This window comes from Populus trichocarpa, chromosome 15 (genome assembly GCF_000002775.5).
Source record: "Populus trichocarpa isolate Nisqually-1 chromosome 15, P.trichocarpa_v4.1, whole genome shotgun sequence".
In the NCBI taxonomy this organism is placed as follows: Eukaryota; Viridiplantae; Streptophyta; class Magnoliopsida; order Malpighiales; family Salicaceae; genus Populus; species Populus trichocarpa.
In genome coordinates this window covers 13,364,192-13,389,917 of record NC_037299.2, presented here as the reverse complement: position 1 = coordinate 13,389,917, position 25,726 = coordinate 13,364,192, and the positions used below count along the sequence as shown (strand labels likewise).

The window sequence follows — 25,726 nt, the reverse complement described above, 5'->3', positions numbered from 1 at the left end:
CAGATCAAACAACAGTAGTAATCTAAATATACATTCACGTCTGAAAATTACATAAAGCCTCGGGAACAGTGCTGGAAAATTCTGAGCACCCTCTGTGATTGCAGAACAATGGCGGCGCGTCCTCTAAACACGCGGCCGTCACGGTCCTCCCCTCTTCACTTTTCTCGCCGGCGGTGACAGCCACCGTTACCTGCAAAAGAAGAAACACAACAAGCAGTCGATTTTAATTTTCTTTTCCCCTTCCGGATCTGTCCTCGGGTCTGTTTTTCTGCAGGTAACGGTGAAGGAGATCGATGGAGGCCGATCTGTGCCGATGAGGGAAGATCTGTTGTGGTCGACGATGTAGAAGAAGAAGCTGAAGTCAGTGGGGGACGGCCGACTTGGGTTCTGTGAGAGGGAGCTGCTGCGGGGCAGATGGAGGTGCAGCGAAAGGGAAGGAGAATGGAGGCTGTCTTGGCTGAGAGGTTGCGTGCAGGGAGGATGAGGTCGTGGCTGAGGGGCTGTATTGTGGCCGGCTGGGAAAGGAAAATGTGTGGTGGCCGGGCGTGTGTGGGGACGAAGAAGAGAGGTGCTGGTCTTGGGAGCTGGGGAAACGGTGGGTGTTGGTGTGGCAGCTGCTTTGGCGAAGGGACTAGGGAATACTTTGTTGGTGTGGTTTGAAAGAGATCAAAAATTAGGTTTCTAGGGTTTCTCCTTTTTTCTTCTGACCACCAAAATTGGCCTCCACCCCCTCTTTGTGAATTTTCTTCTCCCACCCCCTGTTCCTGTTTTTTTCGTCTTTATTTATACATTCAAATGCTTAATAAAACATCTGTATTTGATTTTTTATTTAAAAACGATCAATATAATGACGCCTCCATAAAAAAAAAAATCAATCATTTTAAAAATAATATATTAAAAATCAATCATGTTAAAAAAAACTTTTAAAAATTTAACTTTTTTTAAAAACAACATTGAAAATACTAAAAATAATACAAATATATCAAGAATACATATTTTTTAAGTTTTTATTATTTTTTACTATTTTTAAATTTTTCAAAAACTTATAAAAAAATATGTCAAAAATTGGATATCAACAATATATAAATAGTAATTAAGATAACCATGGAAGGAAAATCTCAAGCCAAATTGATTTGTCCTGCGTCAGATTGAATCACAGATGTTTTATTTTCCATCGAGTGTCTTAGGCATAAGAGAAAGTAACTGAGGCATGGCCTCCCATAAAGAAGAGTCTGCTACAACGAAAACACAAGTAAATACTTAACTAAAGACAATAGTAGGTCTACTGACTCGTACGACCTTACAGACATTTTCAAAGGCCACCATTTGAACTCCCAGCCCTTGCTTTCAAATCCTCAAGTCCCTTGCTTTTCTTCAATGATACAGTTGGTCCCCATTAACCTGTATCACAGATTAGTTAATATTTGTAATAACTCAACTTTTATAAAATTCTCAAAAAAATTAAAACCAAAAGCAAAGAAAGTTCAACGTGAAAAAAACATAGCATGTCATGAGTGCTCTTTACTGCTTACACGTACGTTTAGGAGAACTTATCTGTTGTAACCAGCTAGTAAGCCAAACAGAATATTCGCCTCATTTTCCTACAACGCTGGCACCGAAAAGGGCAGCAATATCGAGGCAGGTACTTCCCGACTTCCTTAAAGAGGTCCTTCGTAGTGCTCAGAAATGAGACATATAAAGGGAACTGCATTAGTGCAAATACTGTCACTGGAAAGAAAGCAGCAAACGAAATAAGACCCGTGGTCCATTTCTTTCTGAAATGAATTATTAGAAAAAGGGTGCAAGCAAAAGCAAGCATGGTTGTCATCACTGAGAGGAAGAGTAAAGTGAAGCCCCATATCAGTTTCCGAGGAATATTGTGGTAGAAGTTCTCATATTCAAAAGGAGAGGTGAGGATAGAAAGGAACATCACAACAGAGGTCAAGGAGCTAGCCAAGGCGATAACATCCAAGACAGTGAAAGCTAAGAAGAAACGGTTGTGAAGGAAAATGGGAAAGCCAAGATCGTTAGAACCTCCAGGTATAGTGTAAGCGGCAGCAAAGACAACGGTGGCCAAAAGAACGGCTACTGCTGAGCATGACTGAGAGGTCTTCTCGATCCATTCTTGCGCCAACTTGAGTTGAGCTTTATGCTCCTCTTGGAAGAGCTCGAGTGCAGTCAATTTGCAGTCCTTGTCACGTTGCATTGCTTTATAAGGCAGAACCACCACCCTTAGATGATCTTCAGGCTCCATTTGTAAGAACTTGTGTGCTGTCAGTTTGTACTCATTGTCAGGCGGAACCACCACCCTTAGATGATCTTCAAGCTCCATTTGTAAGAAGAAATTGTGTGCTGTCACTTTGTGCTCATTGTCAGGCGGATCCTCCCTCGGTGCCCGCTTCTCGGACAGATAAGGTGGAACCGCCCTCTGCACCCGCTGCACGGACAGAGAACATGTAAACAAATTCATTAGTGTCGGTACAGTCATTAATTACAGGAAAATGGGCTCCCTATCATGGACACGTATTCTCTTTTATTAAAGCAACAGAATGTACATTAAAGTACACTCTTATTTATTGCAAGGCATAAAGAGCTGCGTTTCACTGATTTTGAAGTAAATTCGAATATGGGCACTGAAAATGAACTTAGATTTCAGTTTGTTTTTGTTTATGGTTGAGAATTAGTTGACTGGTTGAGAAACAATTGATTGGTTTTATTTTTATTAATTTAATTTTTTATTTATTTATGATTTGAAGCTTATAAATAGGTTTGTAATCAGAATCATAATTCAATAATATAAAGAGTGGTTTTAAAGAGAGTAACACTTAATAAAGTATATCAATATATCTTAAAAAATTTTTTGTTCTTGAGTTTGCTATTTAGCATTGTTGTCCATAAGTATAATTAAAAACATTCTTTAATATTACCTAACAAATGAATACTACTCATAGCTAGGAATAAAGAATTGTATTGTTAAAAGTAAACTAAATTTCTAAAGAATTAGTTAAACCGGTCGACTAGTTGGGAAATGGTCAACTGGTTGAATTAGGGCAACCGAATTACATTAAATGAATTGATCGACTGGTGCAAAAAAAATCAACCGGTTGAGTCGGTAAAATACTTTTCCTTACCAACTTAGGTTTTTCTTTTGTTAATTTAAATTTTTGATTGTCTAGGATTTTATGCCTATAAATAAGCTTGTAATCAGAACGGAAGAGATGCATATAGAAGAGCTTATAGAGTGTATCTTTGAGAAAATACTTAATGAAAAACATCATTTCTCTTAAATTTATGTTGTTCTTTAGTTTTGCTTTTTAGCGATATTTAACTTCTACCACACCAAGAGTTTATTCCAACAAGTGGTATCAGAGCTTATGCTTGATTATTTGACATAACCAATCCAAACATCCCACTTCAATATATTTGTTTGACAAATGATAACTATGAAACTCAGTATATTCAAGTGAAAGCTTTGCTAGGTTCCCAAGATGTATGGGAAACAATTGAAAAGGGTTTTAAAAAGCCTATGGAAAGAGTAACGTTGACTTCATCCCAAAAGGAGGCCATATAAAAGGCATGAAGAAAGGATCAACAAGAACTCACAATCATCCACCAATGCATGGATGATGCTATTTTTGAGATAATGGCCAACGCAACCACCACTAAGTTGGTATAGGAAGGTTTGCAACAATCAAACCAAGAAGCTAACAATGTAAGAAAGTTATGTATACAAAGTTTATAAAGTGACTTTAAAAAGTTATATATGCTTAAATTGAAGAATATTTTAGATTACTTTGCTAGAGTATTGGTCATATATAATAAACAAAAAAAGAGAGAATATAAAGTGATATCAAAGAGAGAAACACTTAAAAAAAATATACATTTCTCTCAATCTTCTTCTTGTTCTTGAGTTTTGCAACTTATCATTGTTGTCCATAAGCTTCTACTAAACCTAATTTACTTCCAACAAGTAGTATATACTCTCCGAGGAGATGGCTTAACACGTGTGGTAGAAAAGATTCTACGCTCGTTGTGAAAGAGATTCCATTATGTGATGATTGTGATAGAGGAGTCATAAAATATGGATTTTCTTACAATTCAAGATCTTATGGGTAAACTACAAACCCATGAAAAAAGAATCAATGAAATTCAAGAAGATATAGGTGCATAAACACTCTTCTCAAAATTCTCTACAAAAGAGAAGCAAGATGGATTTGAATATACCCAAAGGAGTAGACGACATGGACAAGGTAGAAGAAGAGGAGAAAAGGGCAAATTAGAAGAGGAAGCCATGACAGCCTTAACAGGTCAACCAGTCAACCAAATAAAGCAAACATGTCAACATGTTCCACTTACAGTAGCAATCTGAGACCTAAGTTTGACAAAACAAAAGTTAAGTGCTATAGATATCAAAAACAATTGGTCATTATGCTAGGGATTGTTGGAATCCAACTAAGAGGGTTGAAGAGAATGTCAATCTTGTGATAGAAGAGGAGAAAAAGGCTATTATATTACTAGTCTATGATGAACGAATGCAAGCCAATGAAAACATATGGATTTTGACGAAGGTGCCAACAATCACATGTGTCGAGATAAAGGCAAATTCATGGAGCTTGATGAATCAATTAGAGGTAATGTCACCTTTGTAGATCATTTAAAGGTTTCCACCAAAGAGAAATGTATGATTTTGATTCAAATGAAAGATGATAGTCATCAATTTATTGGTGATGTTTATTATATCCCAACTGTAATAAAGCAATATATTGGGTTTGTGACAATTATTGAAAAAAAAGTTTTGAAATTAAGATAAAGATCGTACTTTGACATTATTTGATAATCATGGAGCTATGATCGCAAAGGTGACCATGAGAAAGAATAAAATATTTTTGCTAAACATGGAGACAAATGTGCTTAAAGGAATGTGTGAAAGATGAGACTTGGCTTTGGCATATGAGACTTGGGCATGTAAACTTTGATAGCATGAAGATGATGGCACAAAAAGAGATGTTAAAGGGTCTACCATCAATTGAACATCCAAATCAATTGTGTAAAGGATGTTTAGAGGACAAACTATTTCGTAAGAGCTTTCCAAAGGAGTCTATATCAAAAGAAAATCAACTCCTACAAGAGATACATGCAGATGCATGTGGTCCTATTTAACCATGCTTGTTTGGTTTAAAATTATACTTTCTACTTTTTATTGATGATTATAGTAGAAAAATCTAGTTATACTTCTTAAAAAAAAAGTCTAATGTATATAAATGTTTTAAGAAATTTAAGGTATTAGTTGAAAAGAAAAGTGATAATTCTATAAAATCACTTATAACAAATAAGGGATGAATTTTGTTCTAATGAGTTTAATAAGTTTTGTGAAAATAGTGGTGTAAAAAGACTCCTAGTAGTGCCTAGATCTCTAAAACAAAATGAAATGGTAGAGAGAAAAAATAGAAGCATCCTCAACATGATAAGAACCATCCTCAAAACTAAGAAGATACCTAAAGAGTTTTTGGTTGGAGCTATAGATTGGGTTGTTTACTTGTGAAATAGGAGTCCTACTTAAGGCTTGAATGTCATGACTCTACAAGAGGCATGGAATGGAAGAAAGTCAAGTGTTACTCATTTGAAGATATTTTTTAGCATTGGCTATTTGCATGTAGATGATCAAATAACAACTAAGTTAGATGACAATAGTAAAAAGATGATCTTTGTGGGCTATTATCAAAAGTACAAAGGATACAACCTTTACAACCCTAATGAATGAAAGACTATGATTATTATAGCTATTGAGTTCAATGAAGAAGGAGCATGAGATTAGAAAGTAACTGATGGTGAGAAGACTTTCTATCGATTCTTGATGAAAAGGAGGAGAGACATGAAGATCATCAAGAACCTATAGTTACACCTCCACAAACACCAATGCACTTAACTTCACCTTCATCTTCTTCTTTTTTCTTGTGAAGTTCAAGTAGTGGCAGCTCATAAAGTCTACCAAGAAAAATAAGAAGCCTTGATGACATATATGAGGTAACTAATCTTATTGATGATGATATAACATTATATTATCACCTTGCTATATGTGATCCTATAGTATTTGAAGAAGAAATAAAGGATGAAAAATGAAGAATTGTTATAGATGAAGAGATTGCATCAATTAGGAAAATGACACATGAAAATTGGTTTCTAGACCTAAAAGAAAGAAGCAAATAGATATCAAGTGGATCTACAAAGAAAACAAAAATGTCAAAGGAGAAGTAAAAAAGTATAAGGTAAAGTTAGTGGTAAAATGTTATAGTAAAAAACATGGGATTGATAATTACCACAACTACCCAATATAGATGGGAAATCTACCAAATAGAAGTCAAATCAACCTTTCTAAATGGTTTTCTTGAAGAAAAAGTTTACATTGAGCAACCTATAGGTTATGAAGTGAAGGGACTTGAAGACAATTTTAAAGTAGAACAAAGCCTTTTATGGATTGAAGTAAGCCCCAAGAGCTTGGTATAATCACATTGATGGATATTTTTTAAAGAATGGATTTGGTAAATGATCCTATGAATATATTATATATGTGAAGATAAAATAGTGGTGATACTCTTATTATATGTTTGTATGTGGATGACTTGATGTTTATAGGAAATAATCCAAAAATATTTGGAGACTTCAAACAAGCAATGATCAAGGAGTTCGAGATGACAAACATTGATCTTATGACATACTATCTAGGGATTAAGATCACACAAGGAGAATATAAAATCTTTGCAAGTCAAGAGAAGTTTGAAAAAAAGATTCCTAAGAAGTTCAAGATAGAGGATTGTGCAAAAGTAAATACTCTAGTTAAGTGTGGAGTGAAGTTGTCAAAGAATAATGAAGGAGAAAAGGTAAATTCTACAACATTTAAAAGCCCAATTGGGAGCTTGAGATATTTGACATGCATTCGTCCACATATTTGTTTTAGAATAGAATTGTGAGTAGGTTTATGAAAACACAAACTACGACACACTTCAAATCTTTGAAGTGAGTTCTTCGATATATCAAATGTACTATTAATTTTGGCTTATTCTATAGATATTCTAACAACTTTGAACTTGTGGGTTATAATAATAGTGATTGGGTTAGAGATATGGATGATAAAAAAAGCACTATAAGTTCTGTTTTCTATATGGAAAACATAACATTCATATGGAGTTCAAAGAAGTAATCTATAGTCATATTATCAACTTGTAAAGATGAATATATAGTTGTTACAACATGTCTTTGTCATTCCATATGACTAAAAAGATTATTGAAAGAGTTGTGAATGTCATAAGAGAAACCTACAAAAATTTATGTGGACAACTCATCAACCATTATCTTAGCTAAAAATTCAGTTTTTCATGACAGAAGTTAGCACATTGACACAAGAATTCATTACCTATGAAATTACATTATAAACAAGAAAGTTGAAGTCAAGTATGTAAAGACTCAAGATCAAGTCGTGAATATTTTCACAAAACCACTCAAATATGATGTTTTTGTCGAGATTAGAGATTTATTGGGAGTTATAAAGAAATCAAGTTTAAGGAAGATGTTGAAAGTAAACTAGATTTCTAAAGAATTAATTGGACTGATCGACCAGTTGGGAATCGATCAACTGATTAGAACAAAACAACTAGATTGGATTATATGAATCGGTCGACCATCTTAGAAAACAGTATGACTTGTTAGTCAATAGAATAATTTTTCTTATCAATTGAGGTTTTTCTTTTGTTAATTTAATTTCTTAATTGTTTAGAATTTTTTCCTATAAATAGGTTTATAATCACAACGTGATAGATGCATGCAGAAGAGTTTAAGAGTAACTTTGAGAAAACTAAGAACTTAATGAAAAACATTATTTCTCTCAGATATTTCTTGTTGTTTAGTTTTGTCTTTAGGGATTAGCTTCTACCACACCTAGAGTTTCTTCCAACATGTATCTCATAAAAATATGGCATGGGCTTACGATAGTACAAGAGTAGCTAACTCACCTTGAACCATTGTATTTCTTCTTGTAGCTTGAGTGCAGGGCTGGGCTTGGTTCCTCCGCGGTAGTGCTTCATGTGTGCAACTTGGTGTAACAATGTGTAGCCATTATTATCGATCCTCGAACACAGCCTGACCATAATTGGTTTGAACTTTTTCTTTACATAATTGTAAATCTCCAGCTGTCGATGCATCACAGCTACATGCATTATGTTCTGTCCTGTTTCATTAACAAGCTCAACACCCTGAGGAAATTTTTCAAGTATTTCTTTAGCAATCTCTTCTATTCCATTACTAATTGCTATAAACAACGGGTTTGGGTCTACTCCTTGTCCTCTTCCTCCTTTACCAGGGGTTTCGATATTAACTCTGTTAGAATCCGCTACATTGATAGATTGCCACCAATGACGCTTGTTCTTTTCTATAAGCTCCTTGGCAAGTTTCAATGCAGATTCATGCTTGTCCTTTTCTTTCTTGATTTTTACCGCCTGCCATCCTATCATGTTTCTTCATATGTGAGATATACAGAGAGAGATCTATAATGAATTTTCTGCAAATATGAACAGAGTATACGACAAAATAATATATACAAATGTTCAATTTTGGTGAGATTGATGTAACCATATTATTCGATAGTTTCACCCATATTTAACTAGAGTTTTGCCTATGTTTTATGTATAAAATGCCTTGATATTCTTTGTTTTATGTTTTGAAGGCACTTTTAGATGAAAGATGCAAAAAGGAGTAAATTGGAGGTAATTGGCAGATTTGACCCTCAGTCGATGTTTTGTGCAGAGCATGAGTTCTAGAAGTCGAAATGAAGTGATTCTAGTGTCATTAGAAAGCTAACATCCATACCTTTCTGGAAATATAAGTCAAGAAAAATAAAAATACAAAGAGCATGGAAATCACATCCTTCAAATTCAAAGCTCGCATTCTGCCAGTGTTGACCTTTGTCCATTGAAAATTTAATATCTGGAGCTACAGACATCCCATTGATGTAAACTCAATTGTGTTGGATTTATGACTCAAAGGTCTATAAACGCTCCAAATTTCAGCCACAAACGATGTCATATGAGGGAGATATGAGTTTTCAAAGATGACAACTGAATTCTGCCAGCAAACAGGTTTTGTGAAGAAACGAATCCAAATTACATCCCGAAGCATCAAAACCGACATCCAAGTTTTAATTTCAGCAATTTAGTTCCTCAAGTAAATCAATCCAGAAGGTCAAGGAAGGCAGCCACCAACCTCAAGCCACCAACCTCAAATCACCAACCACAAACCAGCTGCCAGCCACCAGCCGCCAGCCGCCTTCACACTACCACCATCTCTTGATGTTTACACTTGAACTTTGATTTTTCTTACTTACAATTTGTGTATAAATAGGCAGCTAAGTTTATGCTATGAAGAGAACCAAGAGAGAGGGAGAGGGAGTGCAGTAGAATCAAAGAAAGAAGGGTGGCAGTCATAAGAGAAGAAACACAAACTCTCCCCTTTACAACCCAGAAATCATGTATTCTTTCATCTTTAGGAGTAGTTGTTCAATAGATATGCAAGGCTAAGCTCGTTTTCTTGGTTGCAAGGACGCAAACACCTTCAGATTTCAAGAACTGTGAGATTTATTCTTCCATTTATTTTCAGTTTGTATTATGAATGAGTATGTTTGTTTTCCTATGCATATTTCCTATGATTGTTTATCTTAATTGCTAGAGCGGACTCTAAGTTATTATTGTGAACAATCTATTGCTAAGTTTGATATCAAAACCGAAGTTGTGGTATATAAACTTGTGAAGCAACTAACCTTGATAATTGTAGCGGAACTACGTTATTAAACTTAGGGAGAACATTCGATCAAGGCAACACAAGCTGACAACTTGATTGTTAAGATTAATGAATTTATCTAGATCTTAAGGCTACCATTGGATTAAATCATTAGTGCGGACACTGTGATTGTTTGTTGGTTAGGGCTAGTTATACGGCGGATCCGTTAATTAACCAATGTTAAGAAAAGATAAAAATTCAGAATATAAACTGAAGTTTCGTTTCAAGGATCGGTTCTGATTTCTGTAGGTGGATGTGTGCTTGCAACCAAGGTTTGTTTTCTTGATATATTTCAGTTTCAATTGATTTTGTTTGTTAGTGTAATTTCTACCATAGTTTAGATCATTGCAAATCAAACCCCCCCAATTGCATAACGTGTAGCATAAAAATCTGAACTAAACCTTCCTCGTGGGATCGACCCCTTACTTGCTCTATACTATCTTGTGTGTTTTAAGCTAGGGTAATTAATTTGTGCGACCGCGACATCGCAACAGAGATGTGTCCAAATTTCTACTCCCAAGTCAATTTTCCGGTGTTTCTCAATTTTCAATAGACTTATATTACGTAATTTTATTTTATTTTTTGACTAGTTTGTGGTGAGGTATTGAAGCAATAAATAAATAGTGAAAAGGTAATAAGTGATTTAAACTATAACCATAACCATAACCATAACTATATTTAAATCCAGTAACTTTAATAATTCGAAATATGGATTGGACAAAAACACCCTCCACTAAAAGTCTTTCATAATCAGAGGCTCGTTTACTTGTATTGAGAAAGCTCTAGAGGTAAGCTTTAATCCTTTACTAGATATATAATTTAGAATCCCAGGGCTTCGGAAATAATTGGATTTGGTACTGCTTCAAGAAGAGATCTTGTGGCATCAAAAGTCACTAGTTAATTTGGGAGACAGAAATACCAAATTGTACCATGCTCTTACAGTTGAATTCTGCGGATGGAAACTGATGTACTGATGTAGATGTTTTGAAGATCATGGCTATAGACTATTATAAACAGTAGTTAATTAAGGATTCTCCTTTGGTTTTAGGTGCATCTGTTTCGGATATTTTCCTGCTCTTTCCTCTAGTGATCTCCTCACTCTTGCCAAGCCTATCACTAATGATGAAGTAGAAAGGGTAATTTTTCTATGGATTCGTATAAAGCACCTGCATTGCATGGACTTCAGCATTTTTTTTTCTTATCAAAGCTAATGGGATATTATTGGTCGTTCTTTGTTTTCTTTTATTCGGAGGTTGTTTCAGCACGGGATATGAGTTATGCATCCATTCTTGTTCCTGTGAATATTTTTTTTCTCGTTTGAGTAACACTCATTGTTGACAATTGAGCAAATCGGATACGCTCAATTAGTGAAGGAAAAAATCTGTGAATAAAAATCTTGCAAACCAAATAATTGAAATAAAAAACTAATCAAGAAAGTCATCTTCACCCTCTTATGTCCACTTCAATCTAGTCTAATCTACAGTTGTACTCCAAGAATTAAGTAACCAATAGATTCAGTTGTACACAAGTCAACACGATCTTGTAGTAGCTTTACTAGAAAATAAAGCAGCGTACTAAAATTGACAGATAATGGAGTTTGGAATCTTAAGGTTCTTGCACTCAAGATTCCCAAAATATTGTGGGATTAGTCGTCCTAAAAGGTCTTTCTTTTTCAGCATCAACAAGGGAAAACCACTCTTCATTTGGTCTGTCCTTTTCCTCCTTGACCTCTAAGTCTTCGGAACTTGGATATAGCTATATATTATTCATTTGCAAATATTTCCTCACAAGTAGGTCCCTTAGTTGATGCTTTTTTCCATGTTTTTGTTAGTGCTTATTTCTAAGTTTGATGCCCCTCAAACTATTGGCCAATAGATCTCTGTAATACTCCTACAAGACACCCATTAAAGTCATTGTGAATAGGATTAACCCAACCCTTCCATTTAGTTTCGTGCTTGGGAGACACATCAATGACAACATTATCATTTATCAGGAGGTTGAGGAAAGGTTTGATGGAAATCAAAATTGATTTAGAGAAGCATATGTCCCGCTGCTATGAGACTTTGAGCTTGTTTGGTATTGTATTAGCTGTTGTTTTTTAAAGTGTTTTTCACTTAAAAATATATCAAAATAATTTTTTTATTTTTTAAAATTCATTTTTGATATCAATATATCAAAATCATCTAAAAACACACAAATTTTTTTTTTGAAGTAAGAATAAATAAATAAATATTCAATTTTTTTCAAAAATACTTTTAAAATACAAAAAACAAACAAGTTTGTTATCTTCCTTTATAAGAGCTCTTTTCAATCCATGAGCACCTTTGCTACTACTCAGTTTCTGCCAACTCCAACCCAACCTTCTTCAGCTTTTGTTGCACATCGTCGACCCTCTGGTTCTTCTAACAGTGACTTTAATTCTCACCGTTGTAGGGGGTGGTTTTGTGGTGGCCAGCATAACAACAACCAAAACTTTAATAATGGTTTTGGATATCGTGGATACAATGGTTCTCACAACAACAATTGGTAGTAGAGGAATTGGCAACATGGCAGTTTTTTTTCAAGCTCTCAATAGTGGTCCAATACACAGTTTGTTAGGTGTCAGCTTTGTTATTCTTTTGGTCACTTAACACCTCAATGCTCTCAGCTTGCAGGTCATGAACAATAGGCCAATGCTAAACTTGCTCTTGGCAATGTCTCTATGGAAAGTTCCGTGGATTGGTTTCTACACATCAGTGTGAATCAACATGTCACTCCTAATATTGCGAATTTAATGGTTTCATAACTATATTTTAGTAATGATCATTTGTTTGTTAGTGATGATAAAAAGCTCCTTATATCCTATATTGGTCACACAAAATTATGTACATGTAAATGTTCCTTTTTTTTTTATCTAATATTCTCCATGTGCTCCATATTAAAAAGTTGTTGCCTTCTATTCAAAAATTATCTTAACAATCATGTATTTTTTTTTTAATTTTACACTTGACTTTTATGTTAATGATCTTACCACCAAGGTAGTGCTCTTTTCCAATCAAAGTAAAATGGCCTCTATGTTTTGTCCGAGTCTTCCACCACTTCAATTCCTCAAGTTCATTGGTTTGCTTGTGTTTTTACCTTTGTTGATATATAGCATCATCGATTGGGTCATCCTACTCGTGTTTTAAATTTCTTGGTGTCAAATAATAAAATTGTTTGTAACTCTAGACATTTCAATTTTCAATGTCAAGAATGTTTGTTAGGGAAGTCATTATGTTTATTTTTAGGACCTATAGGTCACAACACTTCTGCTCCCATGATTTAGTTTTTAGTGATGTTTGGAACCTTACTCCTATGTTTTTCTCTTATGTTTTTTTTGCTATTTTGTTATTTTTGTGGATGCTCATACAAAATATATTTGGTTTTATCCTCTTGTTGTGAAATCTAATGTATTCTCTATTTTCATTGTTTTCAAGCTTTCGTTGAACGTCAATTTTAACATAAAATTAAATATGTCTAGACTAATGAGGTGGTGAATATCAAGAATTAAACTAGGTGAACTTTGTTATTAACTTGTACTCTTATCCTTTACACCATACCTCGAGGTCAAACTTACCCTCATCTCTTTCAGTCTCTCATCAGGACCCTATGGTTCTCCATTCCAGGCATTATTGGCATCTTTTATCCGCTCTTCTTCTCGAGTAACTTCTCCTCCTGATCACGAACCTTTTACCCTTTTTGACAATAACATGTATGAGTTTTGGCAGAGCATGCTATGGAGGCTGAATTTCAGGTTTTACTTTGCAATGGTACTTGGTTCTTAGTTCCTTTTCATTCTTCGATGAATGTGGTTGGTAGCCGTTGGGTGTACAAGATTAAGTGTTGTGCTGATGGTAGCATTGAGTGCTATATCGCTCACTTAATTGCTAGAGGTTTTACTCATCAAAAAAGTATTGACGATTCAAAAACCTTTAGTCTTATGGTTAAGCAAGCTATTGTTCAGTTGGTTCTTATTATTATTGTTTCCTGAAATTAGAGGATTAATAAATTTGATATCCATAATGCTTTTCTCAATGAGACACTTCACGAAGAAGTGTACATGTAGCAACCTCCGGGGTTTGTTGATCCTATTCTTTCCCCTTATATATATCAGCTACATAAGCATTTATATAGCTTGAAACAAGCCCCTCAGGCCTAGTATACTAAACTGAGTGATTATCTCTCTCAATCAGTTCTCGTGCTTCCAAGGTTGATACCTCTTTATTTATTTTATCTATGGATAATGATATTTATTATCTTCTTATTTATATCAATATTCTGCTTATGGGAAACAATTCAGTCTTGCTTGTTCTAACTCTCCACAACTGCATTGGATACGACTTTATTCCAAACTTATCATCTAAAAGAACATCAAAAGCTTACTTGGATATGTTAGGGTCACCATTTATTATAGGTAGTAGTTTTTAGCCACCCATGTTGAGTTAGTTGTAATGACCTAATACAATTATGTCTACCTCTCAATAACTTAATCATAAAAGCTTTGCTACTGGATAACAAAGAAGCATAAATCCTCAATGTGTAGCCAATCCTAAACAAAATGCACCCACTTTATTTTTTTGTTTAATAGTTCTTTTAAATTTATAAACATACTTAACTCCATATTCCCTCAACATATCCCTAAAATTACATTATTAAAAATCAATGGACCCATCAACCAAAAGCCTAAATCTTTTATATTTAAACTCAAAAGGTTGGATCTAAATTCTTTTCTTGCCCATACAAGTTTCATCCTCATTATTGTTAGATTTATGACTCAAATCAACATCATTATCCTCACTACTTAGTTTTCATTAATTCTTAAAATCAGAGGCATCATTTAATGTTTTTCCCAATATAAAATTACTATTAATATTATCAATCCATTCATCCTCATCTTCATTCACAAATTCAAACCACTTCTCGTCTAATGGAATATAATCATCATTCATACTATAAATATCACCATCATACTCATTTCCTTCAACAAGCTAGATACTCAAAACCAACATTACTAAGATCTTCTTTGACACCAACACTACCAATATCATCATCATTATAAGCATATACACTAACTAATAAAACTACTTTATTGCATCATCATTATAAGCAAGAAAATACTTAATCCTTAAATACATACCTTTATGAGGTTCACTTGAGTAGTATTGAGGTCTACTTTTTGGAGCTGTATCAACGACCAAGACAATTTGATTTTGATGTTCATGCAAAGACAACATCTTCAATGTGGAAGCATCATCAAAAACTTTATTGTCTTGTCCATCTCGAATTTGAAATTCTTTGAAGTCATCATTGACAACTTGCTTGCAGATGAAAAATATGTCTATATATGATATATAGTTAGCGCCATATTGTATTTCTTCGGAGATATTATTGCCATGCAGCTCCACTTTGAAATTTAGCACTTTGTATCCTACGAAAAATTAATTAAATATTAGATAAAGATCAAACTAAGCTTAAAAAAAGTTAACTACAAATTAAAAAAAAAATTAAGGTTAAGGTTCTTGTGAATAGTAAGAAATATTTTTAGGGTTTTGAAATTTAGCATTTTGCCTCCTGCAATAATTAATTAAATAATAGATAAAGGTTAAACAACGCTTAAATAAAGTTAATTACATTAAAAAATAAGGTTTATATGAACAATAACTCATATTTTCAGGATTTTGAAAGGAAAAAAAAACAATAGTAATTCATTTATAGATACCAAAAGGTGTTAGATATTCTAGATATTGATGATTTAACAAAAAAAAATTAGGATTTTTATGGTTCGGGGTTGAAGGGATCATTGTACAAAAATAGGGTTTTTTTTGGAAAATTATAAATAGAGGTTTAGTTTAGGATTCAACACTACCGATATTAACAAAAAAATGAACTTAGTATGAATTTTGATATCTTGATTTGTAAAAAATATTGTTAAGGTTGAATCTCATACCTGATTTTTTATGACTTCGAAAAGAGAAGAGAAGACAAATAAATTACAAAGGGAAGATTTGTGTTCAATTTGTGTTTGTGAGAATGGGAGAATAAGTCGTGGAGAGGGAAAGTAAATAATTAAAGTTCGTGCACTCTAATGGGCTGATTTGTTATCTGGGTTGTGGGGGTAAATGGTAGAATATTTTTATCTTTTCATTAAAATTTAAATTTTATGTTGATCCTGAATGTAAAATATAATTTATTGAAAAACAAAAGTAGAGTGTTACCGTGCTCATTATTCAGAAATGAAAAACATCCTTCTTTTAAGAGTAGCATGTGGCACCACCAATCGAATGTGTTGAAAGAAAACATGCTATGAAAGAAAATAAGGGTTGTGGCCATGGGTATTGCGATACAAGAACCACAAATGGCATAGAATGAGCCACACGAAAACAATGGTTTATTAACTGGCAAAGCCAAGAAAATCTAAGTCAAAAAATCAAAGACTTAGGAATCTATTTAATAAAATATAACTTCAAAGCCAAAAAAGTATTGTAGAACTATAGAATCAGTAAAATAACCAAGTCTCAAACTAGAAAAAAACAAGTATGAAAATCTTGGGAATCATTTTAAACCAGTGAAAAGCTTAGGTTAAGAGCATTTATAAACAAGAAGACCTCAAAGAAACCCAAAGCTGAAACAATGTTAAAGAGGTAGAATATGCATAGACCAATGCTAAAACTGGAACGAACACGCCCAGAAATCTTAGGAACTAGTCTGAAATAATTGAAACCTATACCTAAATAAGAAATAGAATCATATTTAATCTCTAAATAGGGAGGATATCTCTAGATATGAAGCATCTTAGACTGAATCTCAAGTCAATCCTATAATTATTAGTGTCATTACCCATTTTTGGGTTATTCCCCATGTTGCTACCTAATTTTTGACCCACGTTTTGATAAATTTTTCAAAAATAAAAAAAATAAAAAATAAAAATAATAAGGGTTTACATGTGGCGATAACATAAAACATCAGGGCTAATATTAAGGAAGCAATATGTCAAGGAGATAATTATTGAATCATATATAATTACTGCAATATAAAATACCATAGATATATGATTTGATTCGTGCTGGTTATGGAAAGTAATCAATGCAATATAAAATACCATATATATAGGATTTGTTGGTGCTGGTTATAGAAGACAATCTCTGCAATAATTATTTTAATATTTCCATAAATAACACGTGTAGAGATTTTCTATATAAGTAAACCTCCAGCCATATACAAAAGGAGGAGAAAAATTTACAGGGGCCAGAGAGACAAACAAAAATTGGGGGAAACACATAAAAACCCTAACCCTAGCCGTAGCCCCTACTGATCTTTTAAAAATAAAAACAATCCGGCACCCCCTCCCCTTTGATATATTTTTTTTCCTTCCCAAGCCTCCAGCCAATCCCCTCTCTTTTGGCCAAAAGCCAGAGAGCCGCCGAACACCGCCTCCCTTTCCCCCTCTCCCAGCCAGCAAAAGGCAGCCGCTCATCCTCTCTTCTTCTTCTACAGAGCCCTGTCTCTTCCCTCATCTCTCTCAAACAGACTTAGATGTTCCCGTCTCCCATTTCACTCTCAAACAGTCGTTCCACCATCGTCCCTCTCCTCTCTCAGCCGGTCAAACAAACCCACAGCCCCTCACCTGCCTCTCTTCCCCCGATCTTTTCTTTCGGCTCCTCTTAGCAGCGATGTCCCCGCTAACCCGACAGACCCGACAACCCATCTTCTCTTGAGCCACCACAGCCCCGCAGCCATGATCTCCCTCTCCCCCTCACAGGCACCGACCCATTCGGCCTTCACAAAAACTAGCAAAGCTCCCCCCATTTCAACAGATCTTCTTCTCCTTCACAGCAACCGGCCAGCAACAAACCTGGCTCATCGCCTCCCACGGCGGCCCAAACACGGCAGACCACACAGAACCCATCGACCGAACAGCCACTCCCATCTCAAGAGTCGCTTCACCGGCAGAAAGTAAAACAAACCGGGAGGAAAGGAGAACAGAATGCTTTAAATAGATCTAAAAAAATACCCAAATAAAATCGACTGCCTGTGTTTTCCTTCTTTTGCAGGTGACGTTGAGCCAGATCCCACTGTTTCCAGGTTCTTGCGGCAGCGCGTGAATCCACGCGCCGCTAGTGGTAGTGGCGCATGGAGGAGACGCGCCGCCACTATTTTTGTGGTCCAGAAGCCTTCCCAGTAGTTTACTGGATTTTTAAGGGTTATTCTGTAATATTTGAATTGTGTAATGTTTGTTTGATTTATTTTGAATTTGTGTGATTTGTAACATGTAAATGTGGGAAAAAATAATAATAAAAAAAAGAGATGTGTGTGTATTTTTATGTATGTTATTGAATTATAAAAATAAAAAAAAGACAAAATGAATTTAATGTTTTAATTTGTATATAGTCAAGTATCTGAAGGACAAATAAAATCATGTTGTATTTCCCGTGAAAATGTAAGAACATGTTTTTACATATTTTTTGGGATTTAATAACTGATTTATTAAAGCCTTAAGAATTTGACTAATATGTTTTTTTTTGTTGATTTTAATTATGATTAAATGTGATTTATTAAAGCCTTAAGAATTTTTTTGTGTTTTTGACAAAGAAAATATATATATAAAAAAATATTTTTTTGTGTTGCATACGGCCAATACACTAACATGTTTTAAATGTTTTTTTAAATATTGAAAGTTTTGAAAATATGTTTTCGCATGGATTTCTTAAACACAACAAAAATTATTTTCTTGCATTTCTGGATTTTATAACATGTTTGTAAAACTCTAAAAGGTATTGGCCAATATTCCAAAAAAATACAAAAAAATCTTATTTTGGGGGAATTCATCCATTATTCATCGCTAATGTTTGGATAAAGAAATCCTTAAGGGATGAATATCCAAAATATTATTGGGAATAATTTGTTATTATTCACTGTTAATATTTGGATAAAGAAACCCTAAGTGGTAAATATCCAAAATAATTTTCTAGGAATAACAAGTCATCACATATCCTTGAAATAAACCTTGATTATAATTGAGGATATTTCAATTTTTGACTCCATGGTTTACGAGCCGTGAGAGTATGAAATACTAAGGGAAAAATAAGCTTTTAAAGCACATGAAATCTCCTTGGATTTCTATCTTAGTAAATTTAATTTGAATCAAACACAGATTTCAAGAGATCTGCATTGGTTCTCCTTGGTACTTTGTAGACATATCTAAAGGTATGATCAATATTGGCCAAGGATTATTGCTTTCAGACTTCAAACCCAAATCCATTCATCATGTAAATTTAATTTGAATCAAACACAGATTTCAAGAGATCTGCATTGGTTCTCCTTGGTACTTTGTAGACATATCTAAAGGTATGATCAATATTGGCCAAGGATTATTGCTTTCAGACTTCAAACCCAAATCCATTCATCATAGCAAACCTTTCCTAAAAAACCTATTTAAGAGAACATCAACACCATAGCAATTATAAGGCAAACCAAACACCAAGCAGCTTACCTTAGGTAGGGCGTACTAGGGGTGCTAATACCTTCCCTTTATGCAATCAGTCCCTTACCTTAGAATCTCTGAAAGACCAGTTAGGGTTCTTAGTGACCAAAATACTAGGCGGCGACTTCCTTACACATAAACAAAACAAAAGACCCCGAAATCGATCGAGAATCGCCGCTCCGCCGCGAGGGTGCGACACCCCAATTCACATTTTTTCTCTCTTAAAAAAATAAAATACAAAAAAATAAAAAAATATTATGAAAAAATATGACAGTGAAAAAGGATGTCAAAACGCTAAAAAAAAGGTCAAAAATTGGTCGAGGAGGTTTAAAAATACAAAAATTAAAATTTGACAGTATTTTATTGACTGATGATAGCCCTGTTGACAAAGAAAATTCAATTTGAGGAAGAAAAGTTCAAAATCAGATGTTTATGGACTCAATTAAATGTTATTGAAGGTTTAATTGAATTTATGGAGGTTTTGACTGCAAGAAAAATTGATTTTGGAGTTAATTTGGGCTTTAATTGGAAGAAATTAAAGTTCTGTGGTCAAATTATAATTTTTGAGAGTTAATTTGGTCAAATCAGGGGCTTAATTTTATAAATGTTGAAGTTTGATGGCCAATTAGAGACTTAATTGAAGAAATCTGAAAGCAAGGACCAAAATGTAAAATGCGCGTAAATGGAGGGGCTGTAAGTAAACCGAATCAGGAGCCAAATTGAAGAAATTAGAAGTTTATTGCTCAATTGAGGGTTAAATTGCATAAATTCAAGACCAAGGACTTATTTGGAAAGGCGGCTAACTTCAAGGCCGACGATTGAATTTTGGCAGGGATGCAATTGATTTGATTTTTAAAATCAAAATTGCAATTGAGGACTCAATTGAAAAAATCACAAATAATCACAAATTGAGGATTGATTTGTACTTTCACATAAGTTTGGAGTTGTTTTCATTTAAATGAAACGGCGCCGTTTCATACACTGTTAAAAAAAGAGACCCAAAACGGTGTCGTTTTGAACGACACCGTACGTCTTCTTCTTCCCTTGGACATGCAGAAAATAGGGGAAGGGAGCTTTGTTCCCCTGTTTTCACCGCCTTTTTCTTCCCCTTTTAGCTCAAAAAGACGCCGACCAAGGACACCCATGTGCTAAGCTGAGCTGTGGCCTCTCACATGTTGGAGAAACAGAGGAGACGTGCTTCCTCGGGCAATCATTGGGGCGGCAGCTCAGTGGCCGCCCCAACCATTTCTCTTCCCCTGTTTTCCTATAAATACAAAACATTTTACAAAAAGAAAAAATGTTTTTGTGCATACGACCAAGTGTCTCAAAGCTAAAAATCATATTATGTTTTTCATACACCAAAAAAACAATGTTTTAGCATGCATTTTGACTTTAATAACCAGTTTATTAAAGTCAAGAGAACATTGGCCAAAATTGCAAAAAAAAAAAAAAATTATTTTGTTTGTCTTTTAGTATCCGAGGTACGACATTACACGTAATACGTATTCCAGATATTAAATTCTTTTTTTTAGATGTTAGAACGGTTAGGTTCTACCCCATTAAGATAAGAACCTCCTTAATAAGAAGGGCTTTTCTTGAATATTAGACAGACCAAACAATTAGAAAATACAACAAGACCTTAGATTTTATCAGACATTAAAACAATGCAGCCCACCTTAGGTAAGGCGTAGTTGAGATGTTAATACCTTCCATTTACATAACCAGTCTTCGTACTCAATCTCTGAGATCAGTTAGGGTTCCTAGTGACCAGAATACTAGGTGGCGACTCCTAGTCCATATTTTACTGATAGGAGACAAGATTTCCTTGTCTCTCACATATGTGCCAGATAAACCATATTACATTTTTCCTTGAGAGTGGACAATCACCGTGACGCTGCACACGTGCGATAATTAGGATATTATTCAAATATAATCTAACATGCTTCTAAAAGCATCGTTATTGTTGACAGCAGGAAATTTCGTCCTTCCACGAATTACTTTTGACACTTACCAAGGAGGATTTTGTTGCATGAGCAGTATCGTTATTGTTTCTAAAGCCTTAAACCCTGGTTGCTTGTGTTTAAAACCACAAGACCCAGGCAGCATAGCAATATTACTATCAATTTAATAGTTGAATTACTTGATGATTTAGCCCTGTCCAAGATAGCAAAATAGTTTCAATTTGCATTACCTTTTTTACTCTTGCTCTGGTCACCATTTGCGGCGGAATGGCCTGCAAAAATCTCACAACTTGGGTCAAATCAAACCTTCTGGGATTTAAAGACATACAATGTGTAACAATGCTTTGAACCCTGGTTGCTTGAGTTTAAAACCACAAGACCCAGGGAGCATCGGTCAGTGCAATATTATTATCAATATAATAGTTGAATTACTTGATGATTTAGCCCTGTCCAAGATAGCAAAATAGTTTCAATTTTCAGTACCTTTTTTACTCTTGCTCTGGTCGTCATCACCATTTGATGCGGAAAGGCCTGCAAAAAACTCTCAACTTAAGTCTAATCAAACCTTGTAGGATTTAAAGCAATACAATTTTACATGGCTCCCGAAAAACAATTAAAACCCGAAAATCATGTTTAATTAATCGGTTAAACAGCTTTCCTTGAGAGCAGATGCTCGAGCTGGGTTTAGCTTATTAATGCTTATCAAATAAAATAAAGGAATGGAAAAGAAAATGTTGCATCAAACATACAACAGTATATCTTCCTAATGGAATATTTGAGCATTGCATATCCACTCTTGAAAGCACTAGGCATCTCAGCAAGGAGATGAAGACAGGTCCTGCCCTGTTCTTCCGTCATATCAAGTGATGGATCCCGTTCGAGCAACGTCAGAGCTTCAGTTTCTGCATTGAAAGTATAATGTCATTTGATTTGTTTTTAATCAATTATAAATTTATGTTGCATCTAATCTTAGATGTTTAGGGATGAATGTGTGTGCAGTGGGATGAATGTGTGTGCAGTGGGAGTGTCTATAGATGTCTTGAGAATTTCATATGAGAGAGAATAAGACAGAAAAAATTGAAATTTGGGATACCAAAGAGTGACAGCGAGTAGACAATTGATGAAATAAATAAAAAAGAAACACTTAAAGCTTGCTTAAGCTGGAAAAAACCCAGGTCATAGGAGGGGGCTCTGATACCGAGATAAAATATGAAACAATTGAAACCTATACCGAAATAAGAAATAGAATCATATTTAATCTCTAAATAGGGAGGATATCTCTAGACATGAAGGATCTTAGATTGAATCTCAAGTCAATCCTATAATTATTAGGAAATTATTCAAATATAATCTAACATGCTTCTAAAATAAAACTATTTAGCATCGTTATTGTTGACAACAGGAAATTTTGTCCTTCCACGAATTACTTTTGACACTTACTAAGGAGGATTTTGTTGCATGAGCAGTATTGTTATTGTTTCTAAAGCTTTAAACCGTGGTTGCTTGTGTTTAAAACCACAAGACCCAGGCAGCATCGGTCAGCGCAATATTATTATCAATATAATAGTTAAATTACTCGATGATTTAGCCCTGTCCAAGATAGCAAAATAGTTTCAATTTTCAGTACCTTTTTTACTCTTGCTCTGGTCGTCATCACCATTTGATGCGGAAAGGCCTGCAAAAAACTCTCAACTTGAGTCTAATCAAACCTTGTAGGATTTAAAGCAATACAATTTTACATGGCTCCCGAAAAACAATTAAAACCCGAAAATCGTGTTTAATTAATCGGTTAAACAGCTTTCCTTGAGAGCAGATGCTCGAGCTGGGTTTAGCTTATTAATGCTTATCAAATAAAATAAATGAATGAAAAAGAAAATGTTGCATCAAACATACAACAGTATATCAGGTTCCTAATGGAATATTTGAGCATTGCACGTCCACTCTTGAAAGCACTAGGCATCTCAGCAAGGAGATGAAGACAGGTCCTGCCCTGTTCGTCCGTCATATCATCAAGTGATGGATCCCGTTTCAGCAACGTCAGAGCAGTTTCTGCATTGAAAGTATAATGTCATTTGATTTGTTTCTAATCAATTATAAATTTATGTTGTATCTAATCTTAGATGTTTAGGGATGAATGTGTGTGCAGTCGGATTGTCTATAGATGTCTTGAGAATTTCATATGAGAGGGAATAAGATTAAGAACAATACCAAAGTGTTGTCCTTCGATGGCAGCATGAAGAATCGGCTTTAAATCTACTTTCTCGGAGTTATTATTCTTTTCTTTATCTAACTTTTCTCTCCTGCGGTGCTCTTCTAATAGCTTTCCCTTGTAGATTTGCTTCATTTTTATAACTAAATACTCCACTATTTCTTTCTTACCACATGAAGCAGCTCTATACAATGGAGTCTCCCCAAGCTCGTTTTTAGTCTCAAGTTGCTTTGAAGGATCATATTCACACTGTTCTTTAGGGGTAAACTGGAGTAAGAGCTCTACAGCTTTCATATTTCCAGTAAAAACAGCTTCATGAAGAACTGTGTTTCCATACGCATTCTGTAATGTACAGGGATTCCCGGGAATTGAGTTTCCACTAACAATACGAAGTAGACTTTGAAGCGGTTCATCCTTTTTGCTATACACTGCCAAGTGAAATGCAGTATCTTTTAAAACCGTTATTGGAGACATCATGTACTTATCATCTGTTCCTTTGTAAGCTGTTTTCATCGAATCCCAGTCTCCTTTCGAGGCTGCTTCGTAGACTCTCTTCATCAAATATGGAGGTGTACCCATCTAGCCTTCTCTTCTTTGTCTATCTTAAAGTTCTCTGCAATTGCAGTAATAATCACGAGCGAAATCTTAATGGGACGTAAGTTCCAGAAAAAAGATGCTCTTAATTAAATACATCAAGTAAACAATATATATTAGAAGATTGATTGATACAGATAGCTAGCTAGAACTTCGCTCCCAAGACGTACGGATCCTTGTGGATTAACATCTAAGATTTCCTTTGAAGGATGAATTCTAAGCACACTTCAACATGACAACCAATCATCTAGGGGAAAAAAAAACTTGCCTATTAGAAAAGAAAGGGAAATCAATAGATTTGATTTTCTATTGGAGGAGACTTTGTTTAACCAAAAGTGTGTTATTCAATGCCTTGGTTAAAACATAAAATTATATTGACTTTATGGTTAACAGAATGTTTCAAGATTTAATAACAATCAATTTAGATTCGAACCAATGTTTGCAAAAGGCTATAAGCCTTTTAACCAAGGACTATAAAGCAATTTATGAGGATGTTTCCAAATTTAATGAGAATCAATTAATCCATTCATTAAGTACTCTATGAACCTTTTAACCAAGAACTGATATCTAAGTCTACCTCACCTCTTACTTAGAAAGATACAAAACAAAATGAAATTCTTAAAAAGACTATCAATTCCTAAAAAAATTAGGCTAAACCAATTTTTAACCGAATATATCAAAATCAAACCAACATCTGCCTTTTTTTTACACAAAAAGACTGAACCTTGAAAAAAAATCAAGTTTTGAACATAGAGATATTGAGGAGGGCAAGTTCTTATATTTTATTTATTGTAATGATGGTATGTTTAGGTAAATACCTTGCAGCAGAGGAGGGAGCAGTTGGCAATGGGAGAGAAGAGGTTTAGTGGAGGAGAAGAGATGGGGAACGGATATAAAGAAAAGAAACCAGGCAGGACTTGATTAACAAAGTTCCCATGTAGTTTTCTTATATTACAATAATACCATTAGCGTCCATTCTTTGTTTTCAAGTTTCAACATTCAGGACATGCCAGGTTTCAGCAAAGGCAAAAAACGACTGCTAACAGGAAAAAAAAAATTACAAGAGCCAGCATTAATTACATCTGACACCACCAAAGTCATGACTTGAGACAAATCTTGATCACTTTATAATTAACCTTGTTTAAGTTCTCTTGGCAACCAATTTTTTAATTCGATCTCTTGTTTATTATAAATCTTTTTAAGAGTATTTGGCCAGTGGTTTTGTTTTTTTCAACTTGTTTAATTTTCAAACAAAGTAATTAAAGTCACTAGATAAATGTTTTGGTAAGAATTTTAATACTACATTATTTATTTTTTAGGAGAGGAATGTGATTCTCTTTAAAGATATATTGGGTTCCACTTAACAAAAAAGAAAAAGACAATAGTGCATTTTTAGACAACATGTTTTATTTAAAAAATAAAAATAACTTTAAAACATTTTTAAATCATAAAAATATCAATAGTGCACATAAAGGTTTTAATTAGATTATGTATTATTTATATATATAAAAAAAAATATTTATACAGGACGAGATGTACCATAAGATATATTTGTTTAGGGGAATAGTTTGACTAAAATTTTGAAATAAAGTTAGTTTGTTTTCTCTAATGTCAATAATTTGAAATCGGGTGGGTGGC

The 25,726-nt window shown here is 34.3% G+C and overlaps 1 protein-coding gene across 6 annotated transcripts; it reads right to left on the bottom strand.

Moving 5' to 3' along the window:
- Positions 1-1,118: 1,118 nt before the first annotated feature.
- LOC7476711 (uncharacterized) lies at positions 1,119-25,052 on the bottom strand. Of its 6 annotated transcripts, none has more exons than XM_024586665.2 (11): positions 24,907-25,052; positions 23,494-24,107; positions 23,179-23,334; positions 22,913-22,960; positions 22,035-22,187; positions 21,769-21,816; positions 21,516-21,557; positions 14,981-15,271; positions 8,007-8,497; positions 1,533-2,437; positions 1,119-1,401 (listed from the first exon to the last, which is right to left on the bottom strand). In XM_024586665.2, the coding sequence occupies exons 2-10, from the start codon at positions 24,071-24,073 to the stop codon at positions 1,568-1,570; spliced, it is 2,679 nt and encodes an 892-aa protein (XP_024442433.1). In that variant the 5' UTR covers positions 24,074-24,107; positions 24,907-25,052; the 3' UTR covers positions 1,119-1,401; positions 1,533-1,567. The 6 variants fall into 6 exon arrangements, with proteins under 6 accessions (XP_024442433.1, XP_024442432.1, XP_052303522.1 ...); XM_024586664.2 differs by having other exon boundaries at positions 1,539-2,437; XM_052447562.1 differs by lacking the exon at positions 21,516-21,557 and having other exon boundaries at positions 1,539-2,437.
- Positions 25,053-25,726: the final 674 nt, after the last annotated feature.